The 17945-nt window shown below is 46.9% G+C and overlaps 1 protein-coding gene across 6 annotated transcripts in view; it reads left to right on the forward strand.

Annotated features, from left to right (window-relative positions):
- ITSN2 (intersectin 2) overlaps positions 1-17945 on the forward strand; it is a 2589317-nt gene that overhangs the window by 2461864 nt on the left and 109508 nt on the right. For all 6 annotated transcript variants that reach the window (XM_069605851.1, XM_069605856.1, XM_069605854.1 and 3 more), the window contains 2 exons: positions 11481-11579; positions 12724-12891. In XM_069605851.1, the coding sequence (XP_069461952.1) occupies positions 11481-11579; positions 12724-12891 (267 nt within the window). The remainder of the gene's footprint in view (positions 1-11480; positions 11580-12723; positions 12892-17945) is intronic.

Genomic DNA, 17945 nt, shown 5'->3' on the forward strand with positions numbered 1-17945 from the left:
GAAGCCTACAGAAGCAGCTCGCAGGCCTATGGTAGCGGAGGACAGCGTCGCCCGCATGGCAGGACACCGGTGCCCAAGCCAGCCTGAATCAGCCAGGACGTCAGGCCTCCATTCGTGCACCCCAGTGAGAGGCCAGCTGATGAGATTCATCAGCGAGTGGAGAAAGATCACCACCAACAAATGGTTGCTGGACACTCTCGCCCAGGGGCACACCTTGTAGTTCCAACAAAGGTGTCCTCGTATCCTGCTGGTTCCCCATTCAGGAGCAGCACATCCCTCAGCTTCTGCAAAAGGTACCAGCCATGCTAGGAAAAGGGGCAATAGAGCTAATTCTCCAACGGCTCTGGAATCTATTCCAGATACTTTCTGTTCAGGGGGCTGGAGACCCATTCTGGACTTACCACGTCTGAACAAATACTTAAAGTCCCAAAAATTCAGGATGGTTACGTTGCAGCACATGCTCGGCCAACTGGAAAAAGGGGATTTCTTGACTTCGTTGGACCTGGAGGACGCCTATTTCCACATCCCCATTCACAAGAAACATTGGACATTTCTACGCTTCATGGTGCAGGGCTAGCACTACATGTTCAAGGCCCTACTGTTTAGCTTGCAGTCGGCCCAAAGAGTGTTCACAAAATGCCTAGCACCAGTGGCAGCCCATCTATGTCTACAGGGCATACACGTATACCAGTACCATACAAGTACCTGGATGACGGGGTGATACACGCCCGCTCGCGGGTGCTGCCCGACGAACACGCGAAGGCAACCGTCCAACTATGGACAGATCTGTGATTCTCCCTCAACTATCCAAAGCCCTGTTTAACGTCATCGCAGAACACAGTGTTCCTCAGCGCCAGCCTGAATACAGTGTCTTGCCTGGCATTGTCCTCGGAGGAGAGGCTAGTGGCCATTCAATGAATGGTGCAATGACTGTCGTCTGTGAAGACGTCCACGGTACGGGCCATCAAGTTGTTACCAGGCATGATGTCATCCTGCATCTACCTCGTCCATCTCTGCAGGTTGCAGATGCGCAACCCCTACAAGAATTCCTGAATGCACGTTGGATACCGATGTTCAGAAGTTTCACGGACAAGATCCCTCTCAACGAGGAGTCCCGACGGGCTGTAGAGTGGTGGTGGGGGGGTGCTCCCACATCGCTGAAGGCACAGGATTTCAAACCCCCTATACCAGTAGATGGTCACCACGGATGCCTCCCTGAAAGGTTGGGGAGCGCACACTGGACGTCTGCACGCCAGAGGCCTGTGGCTGCCAGAGGAAAAGGATCTGCAGATCAACATCCTGGAGCTACGGGCAGTGTTTTGGTCCCTCAAGTCATTCCTACCGTCTCTGAAAGGCAAGGTGGTGAGGATATTCACAGACAACACCACCACGTACTACATCAGGAAGCATGGGGGCACTCGGGCCCCAGCGCTCTCCAAGGCGGCCCCAGGACTTGTGATACTGGGCCGTCGGATGGGGGGTGTTTCTCGTCCCTTCATCACCTGGTGGGAGTCAAGAACACCATTGCAGACTTCCTCAGCAGGGAACTGGGCTCCTGCCACGAGTGGGAGCTTAGTCAGGATCAGGGCTGGACTGGGAACTAAAAGAGGCCCTGGAAATAATTACTGGGGACCAAAAGAGGCCCTGGAAATAAAGCTCAAAGTGGCCCCATTTGACACATTTTCAGCAAGCCTAATACTTTTCCTATGAGAAAATTTGGAAATACCACAGAAAAGAGGCCCAGGGTGCAGAGGCCCACCGGGAAACCTCCAGAGTTCTCTATAGGCCAGTCCATCCCTGGTCAGGATCAGGTGGACCGCCTGTTCGTCGAATGTGGCAGGCCCCAGATCGATCTGCTTGTGATGGCGGTGAACTCAAAATGCCAGAAGTTTGCCAGCAGATTCCACCAGACGAGGAGCTTGGGGGACGCATTCTCCTTCCTGTGAGAAGGACTGTTTTTGTACGCGTCCCCTCCGTTCCCTCTCCTGCTATGACTCAACACACTCAGACAGTGTCAATGCAAGATGATACTCATTACCCCAGCATGGCTGAGGCAGATTGGACCTTGTAGGCCTGACATCGGCACCTCCAGTCAAGTTACCGGTGGTTCCGGATCTTCTCACCAGAAAGAGGCGCAATCCTTCAGCACGACCCAGGATCGCTGAACCTGAAGGCTTGGCTCCTGCAACCTTAAAGTTTGGAGGTCATGAGCTGCCAGCGGACTGCAGGGTGGTCCTCGCCAAGGGCAGGGCGTTGTCGACTTTGAAGTGCTATGGGCATAATTGGAAGTGTTTTGCTATGTGGTGCCAGTCGCAGAAGATTACCCCTCTGGTGGTCACGGCTCCTCGGATCCTGCCATACTTGCTGTCCTTGGCAAAGGCTGGGCTGGCTCACGCATCCATCGAGGTACATCTGGCAGCTATCTCCCGCTACACCAGGTCCCCGGGGAGATCCTCGCTGTGGTCCCACAGACTCATCAAGGAGTTTTTCAAAGGCCTTTTCTGATCCTTCCCGCCAGTGAAAGCTCCTGCCCTGGCGTGAGAACTAAACCTGGTTCTGACGAGGCTCATGAGGGCTCCCTTCGGGCCTATGCCTCAGGTCCCACTCAAGTTTCTCTTGTGGAAGATGGCTTTCCTTGTAGCCATCACCTCTGCCAGATGTGTAGATGAGATCCAGGCCCTATCCTGCAAGCAACCGTACCTGACTTTCCACGAATCAAGGGTGGTACTGCGAACGCACCCCTCTTTCATGCCGAAGGGTCAGTCAAAATTCAACCTCAATGAGCCTTTGGTGTTGCCTGTTTTCTTCCCGAAACCTTTGTCGCCAGCGGAGAGGGCCTTGCATTCGCTGGACAATGCTCGTGCCTAGAAATGCTACGTGACACACAGAGTTTTTCGGTAGACTTCTCAGTTTTTTGTGAACTTTGTTCCTGTGAGCTATGGGAAGGCCTTGGCCAAGGCTTCCATTTCAAGATGGCTCTTCGGCTGCATCATGCACTGCCATTGTTTGGCGAACCCACCACTGCCGGGCCGTCCGAGTACCCACTCCACCAGAGCGATCGCTGCAAAGACGGCCTTCCTGTCTGGTGTACCCCTGCTAGACATCTGCAGGGCTGCTACGTGGAGGTCCACGCACACCATCATAAAGTTCTACTGCGTTGACAGGGATTTGAGGGAGGAGTCCAGACTCGGCCAAGCAGTGCTACACAACCTGTTCACTTCAGGTGAGTTTGTTCCTGGGGTAAGAGTTAATTGCTTCTGTTGAGCCTTACCATGTCCTGTGGTTGTGTAATGTTGTACTGCTGTGTATTCGTTATTAATGAGCATGTGAATCCATGCCAGACCCCATGCTGGAGCAGGTTTAAGTTACTTACCTGTAACTATTGTTCTCCAGCATAGGTCTGGCATGGATTCACATGGGAACCCCCCCTCCGGCCCCTCTGCGGCTCTTTTTGGTCATACTGCCACTTTACGTGCTTATCAAATCTGAAGATGCCTGCCAGAGGCAGGGTTTAGGGAGAGAACCTTCATTGGATGGGGGCAGTATGTCACAGAGGACAGTGATTGGTTTAGAGGAGAAATACAGTTTTAAAGTGAAATTGTAACTTTTTTTTCTTTTACCGAGGATTCCCTGCCTGATGACGGGGAATATTCATGAGCATGCAAATCCATGTCAGACCCATGCTGGAGAACAATAGTTACAGGTAAGTAACTGAAACCTTATCCGGTTTAGGATGGGAGCGTTATACTTACCTTTCTTTACTAAAACATGCAGCCATTGTGGGTTAGGTACATGTCCTTTTTGTGGTTCGGGCACGGAAACTATTACTCATTTCCTGTTTATTTGTGTGAAACTAAAAGATCTGAGAAGACGATATTTAAGACCATTGTTTAGGGCTGCTATTCTATGATCTATTATTGAAGCTCAGACATTTTATGAAACTTCTACGGAGCACCATATTGTATCTGTAGTAGCCTGTTACATCCATAGGGCTTGGTTGCTTAGATTTACCTTATTGGAAAAGACTAAGGATGATATTAGCTAAACAGATTCTATGTAGTGAGTATATTAAAAGGTGTAGCGGTTGCCTATTATATGGGACTTTTCTGAGGCTGTGAGTTGGCTCTCCTCTTTTTATGAAATGTCAAAGATCTGTATTGTTTTTCCTTTGAGAAATTTAAAAAGGGATGAATTTTCTTAACATTTGAAAAAATTAATGTTTTACCTTTTTATCTCTTGTATATTGAAAACTGGTTTTGTATGTCTAGTTAAATAAGTGTGTTACTTTATGGTTCTTATACTTAGTCATAAGGACGATCAATAAATATTAATACTGTATGAATATCAGTTTATTATGTTTGAGTATGTGAAATTAACACTCATATCCACACCACCATTAACTGAGGAGGTTAAGTGCATTAGAAACTTGAACACGCACTGTACGTTTTGGAACCACAGTGACTTTTAAGCCTCCCTTCTCATCCTTTTGCCACAAGAATATGTCCTAGAACATTCTCAATGGCCACAAATCTTGTCTGAACATCCTGGCATAGCAACCCATACTGCCCTTTTATACAACGTTCTGCATTCTCCGTATTTCCCTTACAGGGGTGGGATTTCAGTGGTTTTTAGATAGTTTGTTTGCATTTTGTTGTTTGATTAATGTACCTATATTTTTAAAGAACCATGCTTGGACATCATTTTATTTTTGATCCATGGTACCTACACTGTTTGGGTTGCTACTGAAACGGCTCACATCCTTCCTGAGGGTATAGCCTTCCCTCAGGTCACATTGCCAAAAGAAGCGCAGGAGGTATACCTGTCAGGCTGTACCTGTTTCACCTATATGATTGGAATCACTGCTGGTTTAGTAGTAATATGGCGTTGAGTAGGCAGCTTATCCACTTCTGATCCCTGAAACTCCTGCAGAGCAGAAGTCGCTTTGTCGCACACAGCCTCTGCATCTTGGATGGCTCAGGGCTCTTGGTCCTTAGGGGGATGCCCTACATCTGTTGTGAGATCATTTGACAGCGTATTCCTTTCTCCTGATACCAATGATACCAACTTCTGAGGAAATTGAAGGAAGCTATCCATTGCTGCATCATTCTAATAACTCCCTGTTGGCGGACAGTTTTGGTTCTCCAAGCTCAAGGCCCTTGATTCTGCTCTGCTGATTCTACCCAATAACCTGAATATCCCCTTGCAGGAAGTGGGTAACGAACTTCACTGCCTGGTGCCTGAGAACTGAGCTTTAGGGCATCTAGGACTGGCAGAGAACAAGCAGTATTGCGGGCTTCTAGGAAGAGTCCACAAGGTCTCCATATCGTATGGCTTAGATGTTGCCATTGGTTCCTATTAAGGCATCTCTAGGTGCGCTACTTTCACTTTCAGGCAGCCTTGATCATTTAGTTACCAGATTGGATTCCTGCAGGACATACTTACAGCCCTGGTGGCTCGCTTAAACTCATACTCGTTGGACCTTTCCTTTTGGAATCCTGTAATTTAAAAGCATTTCTAAGGTTTATTATGATTGCACCCTCTGGTTAGTGTCCCTCGCCCATTATGGAACTTAAAGCTTGAGTACATCAATCTTTGCAGCCCTTGGCCACGGCTGACATGAATTTAAGTTCTTAGAAAATGGCTTCTTTTAGTGGCCATGTACTATGCTATAAGAATAAGCAAACTACAACGTCTCTGGAACCCTTTTACGTTATTTCACAAGGACAAGTTAGTTTTAAGAATCCGTCCTGCATTTCTTCCCAAAATGTCTGATTTCTACATTAATCAGGATATACGTTTTCCCGTTATTTTCTTCCATATCTTCAGTCGGAATCTTAGATGTACAGAGGGCCCCTAAATTCTATCTACAGAGAATTCCATTTTAATCCTCAGATATTTTGTGACATGGCTCACAAGGCATTGGCAAGCAAAAATCAAAGGCCACCATTGTGAGTTGGATAGGCCCTTGCATAGTAGAAGCCTATAAGTGTCAGGGTAAAACTCCACCGCAAGGTCTTCACACTCACAGAGTTATGGCTTTCTTTGTCACTAGTAAAGACTTCTTGTTCTTCTTTTCGCTAACACTACTCACTAGATATCAACTACAGGTCAGATGACAGCTTTGGGTAAATGGTTTTAAGCAGCCTGTTTGATTAAAAAGTTGCCATTCACCCTTAAAGAAAGGCTTTGAAAATCTCCCATCAGTATTAAGGAAAGGGGTGACACGTAGGAGTATGTAAATGTTTCTCATTGTAGTGATTACTATACTCCCAAGTCCACAGTCCCCTTACCTCCATATGCTCATCCACCCTCTCCTCTTGTCCAGATTGTGTCCCAGCCTGAGGTTGCAATGAACTGGTAGATGTAGCTTGTGGGCGGGGCATGTAGAGGTGCCGCTATCCTCTGCGCATACGCCTTGTCTCTGTTTTAAAACATTCAGAAATGTTTTATGCTGAGAAATAAAAAGGCTCTGGTCCTGTCCACAAGAGGGGGACTTCTCTTTTTCTGACTCACACCCTGACACAGCCCTCCCTAACCTTCATCTCTCTATCTCTAACACTCAGGATGTCCTTGCCCCTGTCATGAGAATCCGCCTGAAGCCCAAATCCAAGTGCAACTCTTGGTGCGATTCCGACCTCGCCGCCCTAAAACGCAAGTATAGGGCGGCGGAGAGGAAGTGGAGGTCATCAGGCGCACCCCCCTGACAAAATAGTCTGCCACCTGCTCCAAAGGCAGTACAAACTCCATGTCCTCTCTAAGAAGTGAGCCTACATCCAAGCCCACATCTCTGCAGTATCTAACAACTCGGCTCAACTTTTCAAAATCTGCAACGAGCTGGCCCGTCCTGCTGCAGTCTCTACCTCTCCTGTTCCCTCCCAGGCCCTCTGCACGTCCTTGGCCTCTCATTTTATTACTAAAGCTTAGAACAACCTGTCCACCCTCTCTTCCTCTATCGCCACTTCATCCTCCTCTACCACTCCTGGCCCGTCTGAGGCCGTCTCTCCTCCTCCTTTCTCCTGTTCACCCCGACGATGTTTCTAGACAAGTCCGATCTATGAAAGTCTTGTCAAAGCAGTTTCTCCCCTGCTCAACCAGAACAATCAAGGACCACATCGAAGCGCTCTCTTGTGCACCCCCTTCTAAAGAAGCCCTTGGCCGATCCTTCCTATCCTGCTAACTATCACCTGATCTCCATCTCCTGTGTCCTGGGCAAACTCTTGGAAAAGCTGGCCATCTCCCAGCTTAATCTACATACTGAATATGTTAGTTTCCTCCATGACCACCAGTCTGGCTTCATAGCTGCCAGAAGCACAGAAACTGCTCTCCTGAACACCCGTGAAGACTTGCTCTCCAATCCTGACTCCAATCTCCCTTCTGTCCTCATTCTCCTTGATCTATCCTTTGCTTTTGACACTGTCAACCATGCCATCCTTCTCAGTCGTCTCTGTGACAATCTTGGTATTACTGATCAGCCCTGGCCTGGTTGATCTCCTTTCTCACGACCGACCCTCTCAGGTTCAACTGGGGTCTTTCCTCTCTTCTCTCTCTCTACTTGTGGTGATCTCCAAGGGTCTAACTTCTCTCCCTGGCTCTTCAACAGCTACCTGGCACCTCTTGCCCACCGTATCGCTACTTTCTGCTCCAATTTTCAATGTTATGGGGATGGCACTTGGCTCCCTTTGATGCTCCCCTAAGCCACCTCTACTTCTTCTCTCATACCAGACTGTACGGCTGCAATTCATGAATGGTGTGCTGCTAATGATCTCTGCTTTACTGCCAGTAAAACTGAGATTCTCCTCATTGGGACACCCGCTCCCTCCTTTCCTCTCTCTCTCTCTCTGGCCGCCCACTATGGGCCCTCTTCCTGCTCCTTCCTGTGAGTATAAGCACTTTGGTGTCATCTTCGACTCCACCCCCTCCTTCTCTCCTCACATCTCTGACGTCTCTAAGAAGTCAAATTATCAGCTGCACCTCCTCAGAGGTATTCTTCCTTTTCTCACTTTCCCCCAGAAGCTCACTGTCTCCAGAGCTCTCCTCTGTAGGCTGGACTATTGCTACAGCCTCTTTTTAAATCTTCCTGCCTCTACTCTTCGACTTTTACAACTTATCCAGAACAGGACTGCTAGACTTGTCTTTGGCCTCAAGCCCATGGATCGTATCTCTCCAGCTCTGAAATCTCTTCACTTGCTCCCGCAGCTGCAAGGTTAAACTTCAAGACCCACTGCATCATCCACAAGGCTGTGTGGGGCCTGGGACCGCTCTACCTACAACTTTCTCTTCCAAACCTTCTTCCTTCTCTGGCTCTCCGCTCATCCACCGCCAACTCACTGAGGGTCAGGTGCTTCTCCAAGCAGAGAGTTCGGGGCAGATCTAGCTCATCGGCTGGGGGCCTCCCTTTGGAACAGCCGCCCTGCCTCTCTGAAGTTTGAGCAGAACAACCTCTGGGTTCCGGAAGCAACTCGAGACCTTCCTTTTCACTTACGCTTTTTCTCTTCCTCTAACCCTGATGATGCACCGGACTGCTCCGCGCACTGGTCACCTGGTCAACCTCTCAACTCAGGCCCAGGCTCCTGCATGTCCAGTTGCCCTTGTGCTGCCTCTGTGCTCCCCAGCACTTAAGGGTCTGTGTCTGCAACCCTAGAGTCCCTTCTCTCTGCACTTATGAGCCACACGCTGGCTGCACTGGTGAGTTAACTACACTTCCCCCTGCCACTGGCACTTCTCCCTTTCCCTCTTCCCCGCACTTGAGCGATCTGAATGACACAATGCCTATTAAGATCGATATTTTGTCATCCCTTTGTTTCCCCCCCCCCTGTCTTGTCGCGCCTAGAAACACTTGGGTACAGGCGCATTTTAAATGCCACATCATATCATATATGTATCATATCCCACAATAAACGAGGAAAGAAGTTATAGAGGAGCAATACAGTAGTCTCTATGGTAACATCTACAGTTCAACACAACATTTCAGGTAATATTTTGCAGAACAAACGCCCACTGACTGAAAATTGTTGCAATATTTATTATAAGGTAAAACAATACACAAGAACACAGGACAGATGCCATGCATAACACATGAAGATGGAATTATACTTTCCAACAATCTTCAGTTAGCCTTTGGGGGACCCTGGATCGCTCCAACCAACAACTCAGATGGTAGCAAATGCACAAGCCTTAGTGAACCACAAACTCCTTTTTGCTCTTTTCCTGAGGTCTCCCAGACATGCTAATCATGCTAGTATACACTGCAAAAAACATCCTCTTACTCCACCATCAGTTATGCCAGATGCTAGCATTGTGCCCTAACAGTGTCACAGATAGTTTACAAAACAGTCTTGAGCCAGTACCATCCAGCCTAAGTCTCAAGGCTGGCCTTTTCTTTTCTCTGGCACATTTGTGAAACACAACATATGTACATGAAGAAAATCACATTTTTACTGCCCATCCCAGTAAGCCCTATGCTACTCTGGCAAAAGGAGAACCAACTGAAACCAGCTTTTCGTATGTAACCCCCAAACAAGCGATCAGCACTGGTTTTATCCCTAAAAAGTACCACAATAAACCTAGTTCACTACACTAGTTAAGGTGTGAAAAGGTGATCCAAGGGTACTTTAGTGAAGAACCTGTATACAGAAATGAATTTGAGTGTAGGCCACCATTCTCTTTCCCACCACCACTAGGTCAATGAATTCTTCATAGATGTTCCAACGAGCGATGCATGTCACCACTTTGGCAGTGTGTGGGGCCCTTTACTGACTATGTGAACATAATATCGGTGAAGAGATAGCAACCCATCGGAATGTAGCATACTACATTTGATAAGGCCTTCTCTGTTGTTTTCTAGTTGACATATATCAATTTAACATAATCTTAGGTGGGAAAGTGAGTAGATGAAAACAAAAGATAATTTAATTGCAAATCTAAAAATTGTATGAAACGTTTTAGTTAGAATTGTAATCCTACTGAGCCCACCATCAGAGATGTACATTCAAGTTAGATCTTCACCTTTGACACTGTCAATGGTATACATTTTAGCTTCCATATGTGGCACTTAAGTATTCTTTGCAAAAAGAGGCTACCTAGTGCCTTGAGGGATTCAGACTTATTTTCCTTAGAGTAGCCGCACTCCCGCTCTTTCATTATAAATGTACTCTAAGATGATTGTGAAAGTTCAAACCATCACGTTTGTCAATTGAACATGAGCTTCTGATGTTTCCTTCATGCTCAGGTTTACCATAATCACCAAGGTTGACTGTGTGAATTGCATGATGAGAAATGTGTGAACACAAGGATACCATTTTTTCAGATAAGTGAGAGTTCTTTTCCTTAGTATTTCAAAAAAGGTAGCAGGTGATCCTCTCCAGAAAGAACATGGCATGATAACCTGCTTTGTGGTTTTTTTCCCACTTTGCGATGAGAGTTTGCAGCACACGCTTTTTTCTCACTGTACCTTTCACAGATGGAAAATAACCATTTGCATATCAGTCTTTGTCCCGCCCACATGGGCAGTCCAGTACCGGTTGCTGGTGGTACTCTTTTTCAGAAGGGAATTGCCATAGCATTTCAGTGCTGGACTGCCCATGTGGGCGGGACAAAGACTGATATGCAAATGGATATTTCAACATCTGTGAAAGGTACAGTGAGCAAAAAGTAGATGACTGCAAGCTCTCAAAGTGGTTAATAACCACTGAACAGGTTATCATGCCTCGTTCTTTCGAGAGAGGGTCGCCTGCTACCTTTTTTGTGTTCTTTTCCTTAGGTCTGCTGTTGGGAGTGAGACAGGGGCGGTTTGGAAGGATACGTCTATAAAATGGATGTGGTGTTCTGTAAGGTTCTCTGACTAGTCATCCAGCCTTGGGTGTAAAATTGTCGGTATTTTGCAAATACAAACCATTTTACTGTCCGTCCAATTCATGGTTTGGTCTGGTCAAATGCCGGCAGCGTTGTTCCCGCAATATTTTAGGCTGCCTTTCTGACGAAAATGTGAATATGTTTACCTCCACGTAAGAAGTGGATGTAAAAACTCCAATTTGGCCCCAATTTTGTAACTTTTTTACAGGCGGGAAGAACAGGCTTCCCTTCATTACAGTGAAAAAGGTTTATACAAATGGCCATGCTAAGGGGGTGAAAAGGTGAGCATCCCTAATGCTACTCACTCACCACCTTCCCATGTAATGAATGAAAGGGTCAGAACAGACTTTTTAGCATTAAACAATATGTACACTACTGTAACAATGGGGTAAAAATACATTTTAGGTTACCACAGGTAGATGTGGTGTTTCTGAAAAGCCTCCAGAGGTATTCCAGAAATACTACCTCTACCAGTGATAAACTGAATTGGGTGGAATTTCACTGGTGGAGGTGGCAACTTCCCCGGGCAATATTTAATCGAAAAAATACACCCATCTATGAATGACCCCCTTTGTGTTTTCATTAGCCACATCATGCTTATGTTTGTTTCCCTTTGCTTTGCTCTACAGAAATTGGCCACAGATCCAAGGTGCAAGGGGATGCCTCTCTCAAGCTTTTTGCTGAAACCTATGCAGAGAATCACACGTTACCCCCTTATCATTAAGAATGTGAGTATTAACACAGAATGCTATGCATTTTCTAATTTGTTACATTGCCTGATTACCTCTTGCTATATGCCTGCAGAGTACTGTGCTTTATGATGAAATATTTAGCCAGATCCCGCAGAGGGAATTGGGTGCAATTTCTGATCCACCACATAGTAAAAACCCAGACGGGTTTCTAGAATTACCCCAAAAATTAACATTATCTCCTTTGAATTTCATTATATGTAAATTTTGCTTATGCATCCTTATTGTGGATATCCTGTAAACCAGAACCGGTGGGTTGAGTGTTATAACTATTCAAAAGCTGACTATTCTGTATAGAATACAGATGTCGCTGCTCTGCAATCGAATTCTCAGGTATCCAGAAAGGGACTTATTTCTACTCATCCTGTTTCTTAGCCTAACATGATGCCCTATGTAGCATACTTGCACAAGTAAGCATAGTTTCCATATGTGGATTTTAATTTACTGTGTGCCCAAACTTGGACCAAATCAATTATGGGCAACACAGTGGCACAGTTCCATTCATTCAGTGAGGTGTATTCATAATAGTACCGTGTTGTATGTAGTAGTTGATGCCAGATTCCTCCCACTTCGTAGCAAGTGATATTCCTACGCATTGTTAATGGTACTAAATGTATCAATTTACACAAAATGAGACTGAGTTATCCCTGCTGGGATTAGAACCTGTGACTTCAGGTAAACACATATCTCTGAAGCAATCACTTAGTCCACTGCACTATTTGACTCACCTCATTACCCTACTTAACTACAACACTACTTTGCAACTCTACTAGTTGTTGGAAGATGTTTATCACTATGTAATTGAACCAAATAGAATTAGGGCACAGTATTATGATACCTTTTGCACATATGGAAACACTGCACATGTGCAATCACATTAACAAAATAAAATAAGTTGCTCTATATCTGCACTGAACATGATGTGACTGCGCATTTACATGCATGTGCAACGGTACCGTAATGCGGGTCCTGGTCCCTTGTTATAAAATTGAATTAATTAATCACATATGCCGAAGTAAATAGGGGAATAGTATTTCTGGTTAACCGTTGCAGATGTTTGCACTAGTCTTTCTTTCTTTGTGTCTGCAAACCATGACCGTACATTCCTTTGTGCTTTGCTCAGATCATGGAGAACACTCCTGAGAACAATCCAGACCGCGGCTACCTGAAATTTGCACTGGAGCGTGCTGAGGAGCTTTGCTCACAGGTCAACGAAGGGGTTCGTGAGAAGGAGAACTCAGACAGGCTTGAGTGGATCCAGATGCATGTGCAGTGTGAAGGACTCACAGAGGTAACATGCCTAGGAGGTGTCTTTTAAGGCTGCATGTAAAATGGAGCTGCATCCTTTTAGCATCTGAAAGTTCACCCCCTCTTTTAGTCCTGAGCCTTCACCATGCAATATCATCCTATCCGCAACCATCTGCTTGGTGATTATAATTCGACCTTTGCACTTTATATATCTTGTTAGAAATGTAGTTTTATATTTTGATTTCAAATTCTATTAAATACGTGTCTTGCAAGTTTTGTAGTGGCTAAAATGTACGGGTTTCTATTTACATACTCATACATATCTGTGATGCTTTGATGCCATGTAGATATTTTGTCCCAAGTCCACATTTCTTGTCTAAGAAGATTTGTTCACAGATGCAGATATCTAGTGTACTAACAAATCTACCACTGCTTCAATGTTATTTTGTATCAATGAAAGATTCCTATTAGTTATGTTAAGGGCTGTTAATAATGTGCAAAGTTTGGTATACAGTGATAAAATCATGTCAAAAATGTCACCTGTACAAAAAATCTCACCAAAAATGCAGTGGTTTGACCTGTTAAAGGTGTACACCATTACACCATTTAAGGGGAGTGGGGGTTGCAGTAGTGTCCCCCGCTCCCCTTAAATGGTATAATGTGTCAGGGGGTTGCAGGGGTGTCCCCCGCATCCTTTATTTACATGGATTGCGGCAGCAAAACCACTGCCTTTTTGCCGCGATATTTTGTGTCCACGGTCATTTTTGCTGCGATTTTAACACATGGAACCCAAAGTTTGCCATTTTAATGGCTTCTTGGCACTGACGACTGTCACAGAGTGAAAAGGATCTTGCATCCTATTATTAATGTAGTGGTGTTTTATACCATGCTGCATGCATCTTATGTAGTTTTAGAACACTAAAGGAAAAAGGGGTGAGGCAGAGAAAGCAAGAGGATGAGGTGATACGGTAGAGGGCTTGGTGGTGATATTGGTACCAAGGGTTTGGAGTGGGTACTGTAACTTTCTCAAATAGATAGTTAAGTACCATTCCAAGTGCCTTTTTGCACAGCTTACACTTTCTGGGATTAGGATTCATGTACAATGGTGTACATGTCCTTTCTGAACTTTGGATAGTTCCTGGAGTTTTAAGACCTGTTGTCAAATTGACCTATAGGTTTAGGTTGATAGTACCCATGGTCTTGTCACAGTAGTTTGTTTTTTATCAAGTGTTGAGAGGAATATAGATATGACCATTATTTGACAACCTAGGGTTTCAGAGGGCCCATTAATATTATATTATAATTGTTTTTTATAACATGCTTAATACCGAAGAGGTTTCTGAGCTTCTGCACCGTCTTGCTTCCAAGACGAGCGCTTTGCCACTGAGCAATACTCAGATTTTAACTTGGCATGGGTCCCTCAAACTGACAGGAGCATGGGGGCACAGCGGAACAAAACCAGTTCCTCCGGCTCCCTGCTGAATAGCTTTGTCAGCATAACCCAGCGAGATGTGTCGCGGATCAAGAAGGGGTAGGAGAGGGGATACACATGCTTTTTTCATGTCCACCAGTCATTGTCCAGGATAGACTATGTGTGGGTAAAGGCCCAGCTGATGGGAGATGTTGGGGAGGCAGGGTTGGGATCAATCTCGCACTCGGACCACGCCCCTATATCTGAAACCTTTCGTGCCTAGGGGGAGAAGAGGGGCTTATGGGGTTGGAAGTTCCCAGTAGAGCTGCTAAAGGATAGAGTGATCACTGAAGCAATAGGGGTTAACATAGACTTCTATTTTTCTACCAGTGACTCCCAATAGATCAGCCCAGAAGGGATTTTAGATGAGTTTAAAGCAGTATTGCATGGAGGACTGATTGTTCTAAGGGCGTAAAGGGAGAAATAATGGGGGAAAATGGAAGAAGAGTTGAAGACTCAATTGGAGGAAGTCATGCGGCTCTTAGCGGATAAGCCGACGAGGGCCCTACAAAGGACATTTATCCATGTTTGAGGTCAACTTGACCTACTATGTACGCAAAGAGCCGAAATGTCCCTATTACGGGCTAGGCAGACGTATTATGTTAGTGCCAATGAGGCGGACCATTTGCTAGCGCGTTGTTAAAAACATCTACGGCCGCCCAAACCATTCTCCAAATGGCCAAGAACAATGGATCGATAGCGACAGATACCGCATCCACCATAGATGTGTTTGCATACTTTCATGAATCATTAAATCATTATATGCACCTGCTAGCCCTGAACATAATAAGGTAGTGGCGTATTTTGAGTCGATGCCCCTTCCAAAATTGACACCCATGGAAAGTGAGACATTGAAAGAATATAAAAGACAGAAAGAAGTAGAGACCGCAATTAAGTCCCTCCCGTTGAACAAAGCGCCAGGCCCAGGCGTCTTCCCGGCGCTGTTCTATAAGAAGTACAGAATGAGCTAATCCCTAGGCTTACCAAACTATTCAAATCCATAGCAACAAAGGGAATGGTAACGCAGTCTATGTCGGTGTTCCCGAAGCCCAATAAAGATCTGAGAAACTGTGGGTCCTAGAGACCCATTGCACTGATATATATCGATGCAAAAATATACACCAGTATTTTGGCTAAACGGTTGTCGCAGTGGCTCACAAAGCTAGGTAATCTGGGTTTATCACAGGGCGACAAACCTTTGACAACATTAGGTGGATACTTATTTTTATTTATTTTATTAGACATTTGCATGGTGCCTATACACAAGTGTTTCCAGGCGCCACAAGACAAATTGGGGGAGGGGAATATAGGAAAGGAAGTAGGACAACAAAAAACAGTTAACTTGGCCTTGTGACAATCCTTCTGTGCAAGTGCAAGAACAAAGTGGTAAGTGCAGGGGTTGGAGGTATGTCATCCGGTTGAAAAAGCTTTGATAATTCAGTTGCCGTCTGCGTTGATATCATTAGATGCCGAAAAGGCATTTGGCCATGTCGAATTGTCCTTCCTTTACTCCTACGTCCTGTCCCCTTTCATCCGTAATGCATGGGGGCATCCATCGTTAGGCACGGGAGACGGAACCCTTTTCACCAGAAAAACCTTCTTTCCCTTTAAATTTAGAGCCACGCAGTGGCGCAGCCCCGTGAGAATGCGCTCCCCTGACTCCACCCAACGGCGCCACTCCCCAGTCCCCTTTTCCACGTCAACGGGAACAGGCTGATTTCACCAGCGCTCCTGGGTTTGGCTTCGACCTTGTAATACCACGCGCTCTTACCCAGATTCTTTCTTCTATCTTTTGTCTTCTGTTTTGTTCAATAAGGTACTCGGTCTTCTGTCGCCACACTCCTCACCAGCGGGCTTCAGCAGGTGTCCAGCCTGCGAAGGGCTCTTCCCTACGTCTGACCCCCACGCTCTTTGCCTCCACTGCCTTGGCCCTGATCACAGCTGGGAGGGATGTTCCGCGTGTGACGCGCTTACACCACGCGCTCTGAAGAACAGGTTAGCCCGGTGAAGGGAGCTCTTTGAGAATTCGCCTCGTGAGGACTTGAAGGCCTTCGTCGGGTACAAGTCAAGGCCTAAGGCAGGGCCACTATTTTCTATTGCACCCCGCAAGGGTGAATCCTTTCCCAAGGAAACACCAGAGCGGGAAGAACCTTTCAGGGTCTAGCACCAGCACAGGTACCAAGGCTACTCCAGCTACCGGCCGTCCGGCCGAGGGGTTATAAGATCCTTCCGGGGACAGCGTTGAGGGACGAGCAAGCTACTTTTACCGGGTCTACACCTGAGGGGCTACACCTTAGTACCGGTCAGATGGCCGAGGGGGGCGCCTGTACGCAGCACTACCAGCAATGAGGCTGAGGGCAACACGCCTACCAGGCCCTGTCCTGGGGTGCAGATTAGGGGCCTCATCACGAGTTTGGTAATCAACGCTATTCCCGCCGCATTTAAGGGTCCGCCAGATCATGGCCTTGGCGAATTTCCCCCCAGCTGTGAGCTGGGGGGAAATCCGCGGCAAAATTGCCGATTTTCGGCGCTATTACCGCCGGCGGGAAATCCGCCGGCGGCAATAGTGGGAATTTTGCCCATTGGGACCAATGGGGAATGAGGAATTCCTGAATGGGCCCAATGGGGAATGGGCACTAACAACTCCGCCAAACCCATGATCCGGCGCTAATGGCGCTGGGGGTTTGGCGGTAGGGCTAATAGCGCCGGCGTTACCGCCCAACTCGTGATGAGGCCCTTGGTCTCATGCTCCACCGCCAAGAGTCCTGGAAGAGGCCGGGCCCAGCGAGGCAAGCACCATGACTTTGTCACGTGGCACGCAGCTCGACAAAATGGCTGCGCATCCGATGCAGAGCAGGTGGGAGAACGACTTTCGAGGTGGGACTGGTCTCAACCAGGTACGTGGCCTTAGAAGCTTATCCATCAACATCGCAGGGCAGGTGTAGCCCGCAACAGGAAGACAGAGTACGCACCGGCCCCAGCAGCCATCCGCTATCCCGTCAATATCACCTAGAAAAGGTCCTCACACTCAAGGGTATTTTGTATTTTATTGTGTTTTATATAGCGCTTTAACCCAAAGCGCTGAATGGGGGACATCCTTTGGGATGTGATCAGGGACCTGCTCCTGCCGGCCCCATCCGCAGGTGCCTATAGTCATTCCTCCTATGGCTTCGGCTCCGCAGGCCCCGGCGCAGCCCCTGCTGCCCTTTCCCGCTTCTTCGATTCCGGCTCCCCTGCCTCCCACAGTTCAGGCGGCTCCACACCAGCCTCAACAGCAGCCACCAGCTCCAGTTGCCACACCGCAGCCCTTGGCGACCAGCACACCTCCACCCGCTCCGGTCCCCCTGGTGGACACTGATGAGGAGGACGACCCTGACACACCATCTTCAGCCAAGGCCTTCCATGAACGGCTTGCAGGTTTGGCAAAATATTTGGGACTTCCGCAACCAGAGATCGAGCAACCGGAGGCGGGGATCCTAGCTGAGGTTCACACTCTACTCCGTGTGGCTAGAACGGGGATCCCGATGCAGAAGGACGTTGTCGCCTTGGCCAAAAAGGTATGGCTTAAACCACATTTGGCCCAGCATGTCAATCAGCACCTAGATGCCAAGTTATAGGCAGTTGGA

Source organism: Ambystoma mexicanum, chromosome 4p (genome assembly GCF_040938575.1).
Source record: "Ambystoma mexicanum isolate Mex_15411 chromosome 4p, UKY_AmexF1_1, whole genome shotgun sequence".
Lineage (NCBI taxonomy): Eukaryota > Metazoa > Chordata > Amphibia > Caudata > Ambystomatidae > Ambystoma > Ambystoma mexicanum.